The 17,661-nt window shown below is 34.1% G+C and overlaps 2 protein-coding genes across 2 annotated transcripts; both read left to right on the top strand.

Moving 5' to 3' along the window:
* Positions 1-2,389: 2,389 nt before the first annotated feature.
* LOC116030431 (sporamin A-like) lies at positions 2,390-3,040 on the top strand. Its single transcript, XM_031272685.1, has one exon. It carries the CDS (start codon positions 2,390-2,392, stop codon positions 3,038-3,040), a length of 651 nt encoding a protein of 216 aa, XP_031128545.1.
* Positions 3,041-11,365: 8,325 nt separating this feature from the next.
* LOC116030351 (sporamin B-like) lies at positions 11,366-12,607 on the top strand. The gene is made up of 2 exons (XM_031272581.1): positions 11,366-11,485; positions 11,960-12,607. The coding sequence occupies exons 1-2, from the start codon at positions 11,366-11,368 to the stop codon at positions 12,605-12,607; spliced, it is 768 nt and encodes a 255-aa protein (XP_031128441.1).
* The last annotated feature ends 5,054 nt before the right edge of the window (positions 12,608-17,661 follow it).

Genomic DNA, 17,661 nt, shown 5'->3' with positions numbered 1-17,661 from the left:
ATTTCTTTGATTTTAATGAATAATGTAGTTTAAAAAAAAAAGAAACGAAAAAAGAAAAAGAAAGACAAGTAAGATTATATTCCGATTATTAAGGATGAGAGGGAATGAGAAAATATTCTTTCTCTTTAATCATCCAGAGTACTTAATAAGATAGGAGAAGTATAAATACTGATCCAATAAAATTTTTCTTAAAAAAATATATTGTCTCTTTAGTCCTTCAGTTACCCTAATAGTTATTGTTGTCTTTAATCATTCTATGTTACCAAATTTGATGTTAAAATTCTCAATTTAATTTCCATTTCATCTGAAGCTCAGTTACTACAAAAACACTAAATTAATAGACACATCCTTCATAAATTGAACAAATTAAAATTCAACTATTAACCATATAGTTATATAAGACAAAATATATATATATGTAAAAACTGTGCATCACTAAAATTTCTTTAGACAGAATTTTATTTTTAAAAATCTTATCCAGAATTGATGTATTTTGTAATATTAGTCATTTATTTGTAGCATGTGATAAATGAACAAAGAATCTAATTAATATCTGATCTGCAGTTCTGCACACATTTGTCGTAAATATATACAGTACAAACAGCATTACCTACAAATCTGTCTTCTTCTTCTTCTTTTTTTTTTTGTTTTTTTTTTTAATTTTTATTGCAAGGTATAAAACGCAATCAAGCTATACATCTCGTGGAGTGGTCATGCCACACTCAAACAATTTTCCGCCAAATTTAAGTGTTAAAGTTTGTGTGATGGCACCTGGTTTACACTTCCACATGGATGATGGGAATGGGTTCGAGCCTCAGTGGAGGCAACTGTTTACTCTTTGTACTTCAGTAGGTTGAGAAAGTAGCTATGAACAGATTGTTGACTCTTTGTGCTTTAATAGGTTGAAAAAGTAGCTATAAACCGATACTACATTGTAATAGTACTCAAAAAAAAAAAAAACTTTGTGTGATGATATACCATCAAGTCTTAATTACCAACTCAATCTTAAAGTCATCCAATTAGCATATAAACTGTGCTCCTTATTTCACCATCTAGTAGGTCTTATAGTTATTAGTAATGTTAATAACAGATGTTATGTCGAGAAAAAAAAAACATTTTGTGTAGAGCCGCCAAAACAGACCGGATCTGTCCAGTTTAACCTAAATTTTTGACAGGATGAGCATGTATTTTTCTAGCCTGGCCCGTTTCGGACCCGGCCTGTCTAACTCGTGGTGGGATGTGGGTTATATGAGTTGGTCCGTGTACCCATATAACCGACTTCAATTCCCACACCCACACCACACCAAATTTAATTAAATATATTTTGTGTATAATTGAAGTTTGAATTAGTGTTTAAAATTAATGTTAAATATAGCAATCAAATCCCTAACCTTTTAATTATCCTAACACTATGGAAACCAATTGAGCATAACCAACAAATATAGGCGAATCCTACAATTACCCTATAACTTAAGGATGAAAAGTGTTTGGAGTTTTTAGCATAAAATGACAATTAAATGGCTATTTTGTGGTACAAATATGTGCGTGGTCAACTTCCAAGTTGGGTCGGGTAAAAGTGGATTCACACTCTTCATGGTGAGACAAAGAAATCGACATATTGTAAGCTTATAATGGATAATGGATGAATGAGAAATTGATTATCAATGTAGATCAATTTGAGTTGGTAAATGAAGGTAGAAAGGTTTTGAAACAACATTTGTCTCACATTGGTTTGGGAAGTGAATTTGCACCACTATATATACAAGACTCATTTAGAAAAAGTTTGAATTGTATAGCATAGAGGCTCTATCTAGCGCAGAGGATTGAAATATAATTTTTCATGGGATAAATAAGAGTATGAGCAACCAAAGGACATCAGCCCTCAGTCAACGTGCTTCGTAATGACCATTACTCCCCATTAATTGTGCATTACGTTGATGATTCTAGCAAAATCAGCATTAACTATCTTAGGCCTTGGCAACACATATCCCTTCTTCTTAGATTAACTCATTCGGCTTCTCTATCACTTGGCACATCGTTCTGGCTTCTCCACTCGCTCCGGCTATCTCATCCACTCGGTGCATCTGCATCTGCCTGCTTGGTCCATCCGTCCAGCTCTTCCTTCTTGATTGGCCTGATCACGCGTTACCACTCTTCTAGCCATAAAAAATAATCTTTCAAAAATCCATATATATTTGTAGCACATGATTAATGAGCAAAGAAATTTGCTCATTTTTTTTATCAATACCCACAGGAAGACGTCGTGAGTGCCACATACAATAATTCACCATTATCTCTTGTCCTCTATAAATTGAATGCTTGAGACCTCAACACAACACACCCACAAACATCATTACCTCTTATCTCTTCTCCCACGTTGTCATCCAACATGAAAACCCTCGCACTCTTATTCGCACTTTCCCTCTACCTCCTTTCCCACCCGACTAGCGCCAAACTCAAACCCATCCGCCTCGGCACCGACGATGTACCCATAGCGTCGACCGGCGCTCCGGTGGTGGACAGAGACGGAGACGCGCTCCAGCCCGGCGTGGCTTACAACATAACCTCCATCACATGGGGCGCCGGCGCCGGAGAAGTGAAACTTGAGTGGAGAGACACCAACACCAAGTGCCCCAGCGACGTGATCTCATGGAACTACGCCGACCCCGTGGTGTTCACGCCGGCGGACCCCAAAGCCACCGCCGTTTTGGAGTCCTCTTTCCTGAGCTTCAAATTCAACGTCGTCACCAATTTTCTCTGCTCGGGTAACCTCTACTGGGGCGTCCAGCACGACGCCGTTTCCGGGATGGATTTCGTGCGGTCCGACGAGTTTGTCGAGAACCAATCCGACCGGTTCAAGATCGAGCGGCTCGATGCCAATTTCCCCACTTATATAATCACTTATTGCCCCTCCGGCACCGACAAATGCTACTACGTTGGCAGAGAATATGACGAATCCATTAAGTCTACGCGTTTGGCTCTCAGTGATTTCCCCTTCGTGCTTATGTTTTGGAAAACTTCTCTAGCATCGGCAAAATAAACATGCTGCCATGTCGGCTAGCTAACGTTGTACCCGTGTGTAAGAATAAATTCGCAGCAAAGCCTTGCTTAGCTTGTTGCGTTGCGTTGCGTAAGTCGTAAAATCTTTCTTTTCTTATTTATTTATTTTAGATGATAAGAGAAATTAGTTGTTATTGTCCAAGACTAAACACTGAATAAATCTTGTATTGTGATTTTACTTATAATAATTGACCAGTTCAAATCAAGAAAGTTAATAGACCGCTCCGATTTGAACTTGTAACGTATTACATCACAAAAAAGTGCATTCTCCATCTAACTTTCAGGTGCATAAGTTTGCTCTTTAAGGTGCATAAATTTGTAAAACTTTAAAATTGCGAAGATGAACTTCAGTGGCATAATTTTGGTTCTTAAGGTGCATAAGTTTGCCCCATAAGGTGAATAAATTTGCACCTTAAGATGCATAAATTTGTAAAACTTTGGAACTACGAAGCTGAAACTCCAAGTGCATAATTTTGGTCCTTAAGGTGCATAATTTTGGTCCTTAAGGTGCATAAGTTTTTACCTTAAGGTGCATGAAATTAACTGTTAAGGTGCACAACTTCTTTTCCTTATGAATAATGGCTCCCAAACTTATATTTAAAGTTTAAAGTGCATGAATTAAGGGTTAAGGTGCATGAATTTAAGGATTAAGGTGCATGCCGTTAATGTGCACAACTTCTTTTCCTTACAAATAACAACGCCTTGACTTTAGATCCATATATTTAAAACTTAAGGTACATATATCTAAAGTTTAAAGTTTATGAATTTACAGCTTAAGGTGCATCAAATTATCTATTGAGGTGCACAACTTCTTTACCTTAGGAATAATGACTCCTAAACTTAAGGTGAATATATTTAAAGTTTAAGCTAAGGTGCATGACTTTAAAGCTAGAGATGCATGAATTTAGAGCCTATGGTGCTTTAATTTGCATATATTCTTAGGCATTTTTGTAAAAGAGGGTATGTCCACTTGGTTCTGCAAGGCCGAGGGAAATGTCCACTTTTCTGCTCGTATTTCTTTGTTTTTAATGAATAATGTGGTTAAAAAAAAAAAAAAAAAAAGAGGAGTAAGATTATATTCCGATTATTAACGATGAGAGGGAATGAGAAAATACTCTCTCTCTCTCTCTAACCATCCAAAGTACTTAATAAGATAGAAAAGTATAAATACTCCGATAAAATTTTTCTTCAGAAAATTTTAGTCCTTCTGTACGTAATAGTTATTTTTGTCTTTAATCATTCTATGTTACTAAATTTAGTGTCTTTAATCATCACTAAAATTTCTCAATTTAATTTCCATCTCACCTTAAACTCAGTTACTGCAAAAAAGTTAAATTGATTGGCACGTCATTCATAAATTGAACAAATTAAAATTCGATTATTAATCATATAGTTATATAAGACAAAAAATATGTAAATTAAAACTGTGCAACATTATTTGCATTTCTTTTGAAAGAATTTTATTTTTATTTATCTTATCCGAAATTGATATATTTGTAATATTACTCATTTATTTGTAATAACATGTGATAAATAAACAAAGGAATCTAATCAATATCTGACCTGCGAACATTTGTCGTCTATATAAGCAGTACAAACAACACTAGTATTTTCACCCGTGCGTTGCACGGAATGAATTTGTTATAATATTTTAAGAAATATTTGAATCGATATACAATTATATAAATTATAACATTGAATATGAGTATGAATAAGTGTATAAATGCAATTATAGTATGAGTCTTCCTTGCATGCAACAAATATCACAAAAATTCAGTGTTCTAAAATAAGTGTATAAATGCAATAGGTAGATAATTTACATTATTGCATCATATTCATTAATTTAATTACTTGTCGGTTAGTTATTGCAAGATCTTGAGGTACACTTATATTTTGATATTCAGTAAGTATAACTATATTAGAGAAAAATTTACATGGGAGTAATGGGATAATCAGTTGAGTAATTGTTGGTTGACCGTAGAGCGTTGTGTTGGAGGAAGAAGATGATATATAGTGAAGATTATATTGCCCTTCACTATATATCATCTTCTTCCTTCAACACGTTAATATTCTCTGGACAAATAACTGTTGGAAAAAAATTAGCATAAAATGACATTTTACTGGCAATATTGTGGTACAAATATATGTGGGGTCCACTTTCGATTTGGGTCGGGTCAAAGTGGATTCGTGTTCTTCTTAGTTAGACGAAAAGATTGATATATTGTACGCTTAAAACTGATAATGGGTGAATGAGAAATTGGTTCTCAAAGTTGACCCATTTGAGATAGAAAAATATAGAGAAAAACCTTGCAAGTAACTTTTGTCCCACATTGGTTTGAGAAGTGGTTTGCACCACTACTTATACAAGAGTTTTTCTAAGGCTTATTGAATTGTATAGCATAGAGGTTCTCTCTCGCGCGCGCGCGCGGGGGGGGGCGGGGGGCAAATGAACTTAAAAAGGCTTGACTCGTGCGCCGACACCTGCATGCACGAATGCCATTCAGAAAATTGGTTGGCCTTGCGGGTTGAATTATGCCAAATTTTCATATTTTTTACAATATTACGCAAACCATACAATTGGTTGGCCTTGCGGGTTGAATTATTACGCAAACCATACAATTGGTTGGCCTTGCGGGTTGAATTATGCCAAATTTTCATATTTTTTACAATATTACGCAAACCATACCATAATACTATCGGTCTGTTTTGGGCGGTACGCAAACCATACCATAATACTATCGGTCTGTTTTGGGCGGGAAGTTAAAACTACCATAATACTATCGGTCTGTTTTGGGCGGGAAGTTAAAACTAAGGATATTGTTTTTATTAATAGTATAGATCGCATTGCAGAGAAATATATATACTCAATTACTACGATTAGTAATTCTAGTCTAGAATTGTATTACGAATAGGAACGTAGGGAAAAATATATTTTATTAGGAATTCTATTTTAATTTACAATTGTATTAGGGATAGGAATTGTATTACCATATTTTACAATATTACGCACACCAAAATATTATAGGTCTGTTTTGGGCGGGAAGTTAAAACTGAGGATATTGTTTTTATTAATAGTATAGATTGCATTGCAGAGAAATATATATACTGAATTACTACCATTAGTAATTCTAGTCTAGAATTGTATTACGAATAGGAACGTAGGGTAGAATATATTTTATTAGGAATTCTATTTTAATTTACAATTGTATTAGGGATAGGAATTGTATTACCATATTTTACAATATTACGTAAACCATAATATTATAGATCTGTTTTGGGCGGTAAGTTAAAATTGACGATATTGTTTTTATTAATAGTATAGATTGCATTGCAGAGAAATATATATACTGAATTACTACGATTAGTAATTCTAGTCTAGAATTGTATTACGAATAGGAACGTAGGGTATAATATATTTTATTAGGAATTCTATTTTAATTTACAATTGTATTAGGGATAGGAATTGTATTACCATATTTTACAATATTACGCAAACCATAATATTATAGATCTGTTTTGGGCGGTAAGTTAGAATTGAGGATATTGTTTTTATTAATAGGATAGATTGCATTGCAGAGAAATATATATACTGAATTACTACCATTAGTAATTCTAGTCTAGAATTGTATTACGAATAGGAACGTAGGGTAGAATATATTTTATTAGGAATTCTATTTTAATTTACAATTGTATTAGGGATAGGAATTGTATTACCATATTTTACAATATTACGCAAACCATAATATTATAGATCTGTTTTGGGCAAGAAGTTAAAACTGAGGATATTGTTTTTATTAATAGTATAGATTGCATTTCAGAGAAATATATATACTGAATTATTACCATTAGTAATTCTAGTCTAGAATTGTATTACGAATATGAACGTAGAGAAGAATATATTTTATTAGGAATTCTATTTTAATTTACAATTGTATTAGGGATTGGAATTGTATTACCATATTTTACAATATTACGCAAACCATAATATTATAGGTCTGTTTTGGGCGGGAAGTTAAAACTGAGGATATTGTTTTTATTAATAGTATAGATTACCTACAGATCTTTCTTTTCTTTCTTTTTTTTTTTTCCTTTTTTTTTAAAAAAAAAAGTTTATTGCAAGGTATAAAACGCAACCAAGCTATACAACTTGTGGTCATGCCACACTCAACAATTTTCCACCAAATTTAAGTGTTAAACTTTGTGTTATGGCTCTACATACACCATCAAGTCTCAAGTAAAAACTCAATCTTATAGTCATCCAATTAACATATAAACTGTTCTCCTTATTTCACCATCTAGTAGGTCTTATAGTTAGTAATGTTAATAACAGATGTTATGTCAAAAAAAAAAAAAATATTTTATGTAGAACAGTCAAAACGGACTAAGCATGTATTTTTCTAGATTGTCCCATTTTGGACCCGGCCTGTCTAACCCGTGGTGGGATGTGGGTTATACGGGTTGGTCCTTGTACCCTATAACCCACTTCCCACACCAACACCACCCCAAATTTAATTAAATATATTTTTGTGTATAATTGAAGTTTGAATTAGTGTTCAAAATTAATGTTTAATGCAACTATCAAACCCTTAACCTTTTAATTATCTTAACACTATGGAAACCAAGTGAGCATAACCAACAAAAATATTGGCAAATTCTACAATTACCATATAAATTAGGGATGAAAATTGTTAGAATTTTTAGCATAAAAATGGCATTTAAGTGGGTATTTTGTGATACAAATATACATGTGGTCAACTTTCAATTTGTGTCGGAACAGAGTAGACTCACACTCTTCGTAGTGAGACAAAGAAATCGATATATTGTACGCTTAAAACGGATAATAGGTGATGAGAAATTGATTATCAAAGTAGACCTATTTGAGTGGGGAAATGAATGTGAAAAGACTTTGAATAAGTACGTACTTGTCCCGCATTGGTATGTGGAGTGAATTTGCACCACTATATATACAAGACCACATTGGTTTAGGAAGTGAATTCGCTAGTTCTAACCCTTCATTTCTTCCTCGCTTTCTTGATCATTAGGTTTATATTTTCTAAAATTATAAAACCTTCTCCTTCTTTGTATTTATTTATTTTATATAAATAAATTTTGATTCCGTACCAAGTTTTGGTTGGAATTAATTTTTTTTTTAAAATTAAATTCCAATTTTCGTTTGTGTGTGTGTATAATATATATATGTGTGTGTGCGCGCGCGCGTGCTATTTTGGTAAATCAACTTATTCACGATTTACAAAAAGTGCAATTTTCCTTATCTTTTATATAAGGAAAATTTCTCCTATGCATCCATGAGACGGGTCGAATTTTTCATAAATATTACACTTTTCCTTATAAGTAGTATTACTCCGTACAATTTTATTCATAGGAGTGTATGTCGTTGAAATGCCCGGCACTTGTTCACTGATCTAGGTATAAAATAGAAAGACACTGCTTCAAAATATCGTTGAAATGCCCGGCACTCACGCAACACATTGCACATCCTGCATAAGAAAGATCCTGTGAAGTACCGTTGAGCAATCTCCAAACTGCCTGACAATTAGAGAAGATAACCACCTTAGAGAAGCCCCTCTCCTTAACTAAAGAAAGAGCTTCCTTCACAGCAAAAGCTTCTGCCAAATGAACATCATTCAAACATCGAATAAAACCATTCTTTGCCGCCATATAATCCCCAGTCCTTGTCTTCAAACAAATACCATAATATGCTTGGCTGCATCAACATATACACAAACCGTTCCTTCACTGATCACCGGTCCAACATAATTTGATATATTTACTGTAACATTTTCTTCCGGAGGCAAAATAGCTATTCACTCGGCACAAGAATTTTGAATCTCTATTTTAACAGCATTATTCCAAACCAATGCATTACGACTTTTCCAAATAGACCAACAAATAGCAATACATTTCAACTTAATACCATTGTCTGCAAGGATAATACAAAAAAAAAAAAATTGTAAAACGCTCTGCATCACTAATTTTAAAAAATCTTATCCGAAATTGATGTATTTGTAATATTACTCATTTATTTGTAGCGTGTGACACAGAGGAATCTAATTAAGATCTGTACACATTTGTCGTCTATATATTGCATGAGAACACAAACAACATTATCTAGTAGTACTAGGCTAGTACCTACTGATCTTTCTTCTATTTTTTTTTGTTTGATTGCAAGGTATAAAACTCAATCACGCTATGCAACTCATGGTTAATTAAGCCACACTCGAACAATCTTCCGCCAAATTTAAGTGTTAAATTTTATGGGATGGCTCTTCATACACCATCAAGTCTTAATTAGCAACTCAATCTTAAGGCGTTTGTTATACCCTGGATCATGTGGTCCACAGAGTTTTGTGGACGATGGTTCGAAAGTACTGTCATTTCTTTAAGTAAAGAAACCACATCCGTTACATTTTAACAAATCTCTTTTTGTTTTTTTTTTTGTGTGTGTGTTCATAACAAAATGAAACTACATTGTATCTAAAATGAAACTATGTCGCATATTGTGTTTATATTATCAAATGAAACCGTAATTGAATTGAAATGATATTTTAGTTGTGTTGAAATGAAACTACAGTATGTATAAAATGAAATTGAATAACATTTCTCACATATTGAGTGTATTTTGTCAAATGGAAGTGTACTTAAATAGAAATGATACTTTAGCTTTGCGTAAATGAAACTATAGTACGTATAAAAAAACTGGATAACATGTCTCACATATTGAATGTATATTGTCAACACCACTAAATTATTGTAGTTGTTTTGTAATATAATGAAATTACAGTGTATATATAAAACGAAACTGAATAACAATTTTACATATTTGAGTTTATATTTACAATGACACCATAGGTCCGTAACTGAATTAGAATTATAATTTAGTGGTGTTGAAATAAGATTACATGCATTGTGTATAAAATGAAATTTAATAACATATCTCACTGTAATAAGACTATTTTATGTATAATGTCGAATGACACTGTAATTGTGTTAAAATGAAACTACAATGCATATAAAATGAAGATGAATATGTTATACAAGCACAACTAATTACACAGAACGGGTGCCATTTCTTTACAGTAAAAGAAATGACACTATTTTGGACCATAGTCCACAGTAAAATTTGTCATCTTAAAGTCATCCAATTAGCATATAAACTTTTCTCCTTATTTCACCATCCAGTAGGTCTTATAGAAGATATTGTGTCATAAAAGCATACTCCCTCTGTCCCATTTTATGTGTCTATTTCGGTTAACGAGGTTTGATTGAAATTAGTTTTAATCTAATTTTTCATAATATTAAGTTTAGTATTAATATACAAAATTTATATATCGAGAAACTACACTAAAAGTACTATTAAACACAAAAAATCAAATTTAAAAATAAGTAAGAAATACTAAAGAAAATAAACAAAGAACAAAGAGTTGGTTTGACTCGTGAATAATAAGTATGACAAATAAAATGGGCCAAGGGAGTACTTTTTAGGAAATTTTACACTTTTTATCCCTAAATTATAGGATAATTTTAAGGTTAGTTCATATTTGTTGATCATGCTTAATTATTTAATTTCTCGTCCATAAGATATAACTGATGTTACAAATTTCGTCATGTTTCAAGACGGTCGTGTTCACTTCTCGTCCCTAAGCTAGCTATAATTAATGTTGCAAATTTCGTCCCTAAAACACAAAATTTACAACATCAATTATAGCTTAGAAATAAAAATTGAGCACAACAACAAATAATAATGAATCCTACAATAACCCTATAACTTATATTCCCTCAGTCCCGAAATGCCTGTCTCATTTGGTTTTGGCACGCATTTTAAGAGAAGCAAACAAAAGTAGACTATCTTTACAATTTTGCCCTTGTACTCTCTGACCTCTATGTTATTGTTCTTCTTTCTCCATCTCTTTTGATTATTTTGATTCAGAGTACATTTCTTCATCTTACTGAGTATTTGCAAACATTTCTTCATCTTTATTCAACAAATATTCAATAACTTCTTTTTTTCTATTCTTCTCCATACACCCAGTAATTATTATAAAAAATAAAAAATAAAAAATAAAAAATAAAAATACATGACCCTGATATTTCTAAAAATCACCAGATCTACATTCAACTATATATATGAACATATAGAAAATAGAGATAGTGATGCCTGTCCATTTGAAGGACTGTTGTAGTTAATCTGCAGACGGCGTTCTGAGAGCATTAAAATTCCGATGAGCATAGGCGGCAGCTTTATAACATTGAAACCCATTAATTGCAGCAAAAAAAAAAAAGACGAATGGGCACTCTAAAGATAACAAATTCTGATGCTTTGGTGTCACCAATTGAAGATGTGATGAATAAAAGGGAGAGTTCAGAGTATGAAAGAATTTTGGGCTACATGTCTTTAAAAATGGAAGTGAGAAGATGAGGCTTGGAAGATAAATTAAATGTCTGTTGTACTTCTTCTTTTAATGGGCACTACTTTTGAGCTTTGAGTGCATGACAGCTGGTGTGCACTAACAAGTGTTGAGCAATTCTGACCAAAGCTTAAAGGGTAAAATTGTAAACATAAAAATATAAAGATGTTTATTTTTGGAAAGTGGATAATATTTTGGGACGAACAAAAAAGGAAAGTAAGACAGGTAAAATGGGACGGTGTGTATTAGTTAGCGACACGAAAAATGCAATTTTTCATATCTAAAAGTAAAATCTCTTTTCTTTACGCATGGATTAGAGAGGTCAGATTTTTTTTTTATAAATAATAACTCCCACAATAATTCAACCTTATCTCTTGTCCTCTATAAATTGATTGCTTGCTTGAAACCTTAACTCAACACACCCACAAACATCATTATCTCTGATCTATCTCTTTTCCCACGTTGTCATCTAGCTAGCTACCAACATGAAAGCCCTCGCACTCTTCTTCGCACTTTCCCTCGTCTATCTCCTCCTCCCCAACCCAACTCACTCCACGCGCAACCCCATCCGCCTCCCCGCCGCCGCGTCCGGCCCTCCGGTGTTGGACATCGAGGGAAACGAGGTCCTGCCCGGCCAAACTTACTACATACGCTCCTGGAAGTGGTCCCATGGAGGAGTGAGACTCGTTAGTTTGGACGGGTCGACGACCCTATGCCCAAGCGACGTGATCTTAGGGGACGAAGTGGACAACGGAAACCCCGTTTCGTTCACGCCGGCGGACCCGGACGCCCCCGTTATCTTGGAGTCGACTTTCCAGAACATGAAATTCGATTTCCCGATGGTTAAACTTTGTGTAAATAACGTTTCTTGGGAGGTTGAGTACGACGCAAAATCCGGGCAACGTTTCGTGACGGCCGGTGATGTTTTCTCGTACCCGTTCAAGATTGAGCCCGTCGCACGGATCCTTCCGGCTTACAATATCACTTATTGTGAGTCCGGGACCGACAACAACTGCAATATCGTTGGCAAATACTACGGTCCCGACCTCCGGCAGCGTTTGGCTCTGAGTACTGATGAACCCTGGGTTGTTTATTTTCAGAAACCTCATCAAGCTCCCTAGTTGCTTGCTGGCTAGGTATGCTAAATAAGTTGCGTGCAGGGTAAGCATAAGTTTGTGCATTGTTGTATTGTGTAAACCTTAAATATCTATACGAAGGAATATGTGTAAGATTTATTCATATATTTTATATTAATTAAGGCTATATATTAAGATCTTAATTATGTGGTGCAAGTTGATTACACCTTTTAAGTAATTTGGTTGAATGACAGGGCGTTTGGTTGGAGGGAATTTAAATTCCATTCTCACTTAATTCCCACCTAATTAAGAAGGCAACTAAATTCCTTCATTTGGTTGGAGGGAATTGCAATTTTCATGGAATTAGAATCCTATGCCCCTTGGGATTTTAATTCCGTGGATTTTAAGAATAAAAAAAAATACTCATGATACAAAATTACCCCTTTTTTTAACCTAAAATTGATGTTTAACCTTCTCTTTTAGCTAATACCCGTGTTTTATTTTGACAACTACCAACAAGAAAGTTGAGCAAGCAATAATCATTCTAGGTCAACCTTAACAAGTATGTTATTTCAAAACTCTTAAATATTTAAATTTGATATGTGTATATAACGTAGTTGTCTAAATTTTGAAAAGTAAAATTTTCTGTTTGTGCGGCGATCTGTTCAAAATATATATGCAGAGTTGTTCAAAATAGTGATCGAATGGCATGAGTTGTGTAAATCTTTATATGCAGAAATTTTGAAAGAAAATTTTGAGTTGCCTAAACTTTGAAAAGCACATTATGTACATCTTGGTTCCTGGATTAATTTCGATGTATGTTGACGTTATGAATCTTAACATTTGATGAAGTATTTGCATGATATGTCTAATTCAAGATATATGGTAGATGAGTAAGATTTGGATTTAATATGTTATATTTTTTGTGTACTTATCATTTAATAATAATAATAATAATAATAACAATGGGCATTTTGAACTTTATACTACTTATTCCCTTTCAATTTCCATTATACCAAACATTGGAATTGAAATTCCTAGTAATTTTATTCCCTTCAACCAAACACTGGAATTTAAACTCTTACTTTATTCCACATTATTATTTTCCCATGAAATTGCAATTTCTTTCCCACCTAATTCTTTCCTTCCAACCAAACGCCCTATGAATGGCTCAAACTAGATAGCATTATCTACTAAATACATAAATACAATCAAAAGATTGTGAAGAAAAAAACTAACCAAGGAATATAATTAAGCGGGAATACAAACAAGAACCCTAGCCTAAAATTCAATTTTGTGAACCATTAAACAATGATAAGGACAATAAATTGCGTCACTTTTTTATCTGTCGCAAAGTCAAAGTGGGCAGAGCAGCAGAACATGCAATTGTTGATAGCCACAGTTGTTGAAAGGGAAATGTCAGGCAATCACAATTATTGAAAAGGAAATGATGGTTTGGTCCTTAAGCTTTGGGCTATTTATAAAATGACTTAAAATTCTTCAGCTATGGATAAGGAGGTCATTTTCATTTGCAGTCATCCCAAACCATTTCATCCTCCCTCCTGCACTAGAGATAAAATAGAGAGTATATATATTGAGTGTTTTTCTCTTTTCTATCAAGAGAAAATTTAACATTGTATTTTCTTTCTATCAAATTTTTCTTGAGAAAATATATTATTGTCTCTTTTTTTTTGAAAACCAAACTGAAATATCATTAAATCAAAGTTTGAATACAAGATGGTAAAGAAGAAATCCAACAATGAGGACCAGTTTGCGAACGGGCCGCCCTAGCTAACACATGAGCGGGTTTGTTCACTGATCTAGAGATAAACTGAATAGACACAAACTCAAAGTGTCGTTTAAGTTCTCGACATTCGTTAATAGTACAACCTGCAAAGGAGAAGTCCGGCAAAGTACCATTAAACAAGTTGCACACCGCTTGACAATCAGAATAAACCTTCAGCCGACGAATGCCTTTTTCCTTAGCCCAAGATAAAGCTTCCTTAATTGCAATTGCCTCCGCTAAATGTGCATCATTCAAGCATCTAATCGGGCCACTTTTTGCCGCAACAAAACCATCGTTATTATCCAAAATAATCACACCATAACTAGCTTGATCTGTTTCAGGAAATACTGCAGCATCCACATAGATCAAAGCTACATCAGCCGTAGGACTAGCAGCATTACTCAATGTGAATCCATGCATATTGTTACTAATATTTCTCTCACCCAACTCCTGCCAAGAATTAAGTAAGTGAATTACCTCCAATTTAATTTTAGATGGTTGCCAGGGAGTTTGATTCCATACAAGATCATTCCTTCCATGCCATATACACCAGCAAAGAGCAGCAAATTTCAACCTTACTGCTAGAGAGCCATTCACAAACAAATTAGAAAACCAGGTCATGAAATCAGCAGTAGCTCCAGGGAGTGGGTAGTCTATAAAATCATTCCAAAGAGGAGCAACATGCATACAACCATAAAATAAATGTCCAAGGGATTCAGGATTGAGACGACACAGAGGGCATAGATCATCAACCTCGACATGTCTCGCTGAAAGAGCATTCATGGTAGGAAGGACTCCATGATAGCAACGCCACAGAAAGTTTTGAATGTTTGGAGGTATTTTCATTTTCCAGAGGTTACGCCAAGTAGCCGAAGGCAAGATATTGTGGTTATGTAGCTCAGACATAATACGATAACCATGCCTGACAGAGTAGAGACCCCTAGTATCACCTCTCCAACACCATTGATCGTCGAACTGCAATGTAACCGGAATTTTTGTAATGAGATTCACATCCCGGGGTTCAAAAATAGTGTTCAACACATTCATATCCCAATCTTTCGTAGCTTGATTAATTAAACCACTTACTGGCATATTAGGATCATGCTGCAGGATGGGAGAATGGATAAAAGGATCATCGTCATTTGGTAACCAGGGGTGTTTCCAAATGAGAGTTGCTTTGCCATTACCTATGCGCTTAAAACACCCATTTCGGAGCAAATTTTGGCCTGCAAGTATGGATCGCCAACAATAGCTCGGGTTCGTCCCAATCATAGCATCCAAGAAGTCACCATTTGGATAGTATCTAGCTTTATAAAGCAAAGCAGCCAAAGAAGATGGGTTAGTGAGCAAGCGCCATCCTTGCTTGGCGAGAAGTGCAATATTAAAACGACTCAGCGACTTAAAACCCATGCCTCCATTCACCTTCGACTCACACATTCTCGTCCAGGACATCCACCTTATGCCGCCACCACGATTGCCATTAGAAGCCCACCAAAACTTATTCATAGACCTCTCAATTCGCTCACATAAGGTAACAGGGAGATAGTATATGCTCATGGTATATGTGGGAAGGGCTTGAGCAACACTTTTTAGTAAAACCTCCTTCCCCGCTCGTGAGAGTACCTTTTTGTGCCATCCACCCAACCGATGATTAAGTTCGGCTTCAATAAATGAAAATACTTCCTTCTTATTCCGGCCGATTCCCATCGGTAAGCCCAGGTATTTTCCAATATTACCAGCCTGACTTACATTAAATACCGAAGCCACTGCATCCCTTTGGACCTCTCCTGTGTTCCTGCTGAAGATAATATAAGACTTAGAGAAGTTTACCGATTGACCCGATAAACGCTCATAGGTGACCAAGCAGCTTTTAACTGCTTCAGCTTCTGGAACCGTAGCCTTAAAGAATAACAGGCTGTCATCGGCAAAAAATAATATTATTGTCTCTTTAATCCTTCACTTATAGTGTAGGTAATAGTTATTTTTGTCCTTATATTTTTGTCCTTAATCATTCTATGTTACTAAATTTGATGTCTTTAATCATTACTAAAAATTGTCAATTTAATTTCTATGTCAACTTAAACTCAGTTACTACAAAAATGTTAAATTGTTAGGCACGCCCTTCATAAATTGAACAGACTAAAATTCAATTATTAACCCAAAAAAAATGTAAAAACACTGTGAATCAATACAATTTCTTTAGAAAGAATTTTATTTTTAAAACTCTTATCCGAAATTGATGTATTTGTAATATTACTCATTTATCTGTAACTTGTGATAAATGAACAAAGGAATCTAATTAACATCTGATGTGCACAGATTTGTCGTCTATATCTTGCATGAGAGCTGAGTACAAATTAAACAACATTAACAACAATCTTCCGCCAAATTTAAGTGTTAAACTTTTTGTGATGGCTCTTCATACACCATCATCCCAACTCCTAATTACCAACTCAGATCAATAATAAAGTCGTCCCATATTTGTTCATCGTAGTTACTTCTCGTCTATAAGTTATAACAGACGTTGCAAATTTCGTCTTTTTTCCAGCCGGTCGTGCTCACTTTGTGTCACAAAGCCATAATTAACGTTACAAATTTTGTCCCTAATGTTTTGTTAGAAAAATGGACAAAATTTACAACGTAATTATAGCTTAAGAACAAGAAGTGAACACAACCAAGTGACCAACAAATATATAAGTGAATCCTACAATGAACCTATAACTTATATTAGGGACGAAAAATGTAATTTTCTTATCTTTTATATAAATAAAAATCTCTTATGCATTATCCATCAGACGAGTTGACTTTTTCATAAGTATTACACTTTTCCTCGTAAGTATTACTTCGTACAATTTTATTCATAAGTAACTCCTAAACTGCTAATATTACATTTTAATTTGATTAAAAGTATTACATTTGTCATCAAAAACATCACATTTTTTCATAATTATTCATCAATTTTAATTTGAGCAGTTTTTTGAATTTTAGCATTTTGTAGCAACAAGTTGTTAAAAATGTGCATCTTGTTGGTTTTATGGCTGCGCTACAACTGTTTTGGCTGGCCAACACTACCGTAGAACTTAGAAAAAAATATTGAAAAAGCAATACATAGAGTGACTATATATGCTTGCACTAAAATCAAAACACTTAACAATGTGACCCTAGGAGTATTTATATAAGAATAATAGGACTATGCAAGGAAATATGAGAGGATCTTAACAAATATAGCTTTAGGAAGGTTGTTTAAGCTACTAAACCGCCACAATAATTGCCAAAATCTAGAATAAGAAAGAATCCCCGAGAATCCGCAATA

Source organism: Ipomoea triloba, chromosome 1 (genome assembly GCF_003576645.1).
Source record: "Ipomoea triloba cultivar NCNSP0323 chromosome 1, ASM357664v1".
Taxonomy (NCBI): domain Eukaryota; kingdom Viridiplantae; phylum Streptophyta; class Magnoliopsida; order Solanales; family Convolvulaceae; genus Ipomoea; species Ipomoea triloba.
This window is presented reverse-complemented; position numbering and strand designations above follow the sequence as displayed.

Coding starts and splice junctions, on each gene's coding strand:
- LOC116030351 (XM_031272581.1), top strand. CDS start 11,366: ATGGGCACTCTAAAGATAACAAATTCTGATGCTTTGGTGTCACCAATT. Junction 11,486..11,959: donor ACATGTCTTTAAAAATGGAA/GTGAGAAGATGA, acceptor GTTGTCATCTAG/CTAGCTACCAACATGAAAGC.
- LOC116030431 (XM_031272685.1), top strand. CDS start 2,390: ATGAAAACCCTCGCACTCTTATTCGCACTTTCCCTCTACCTCCTTTCC.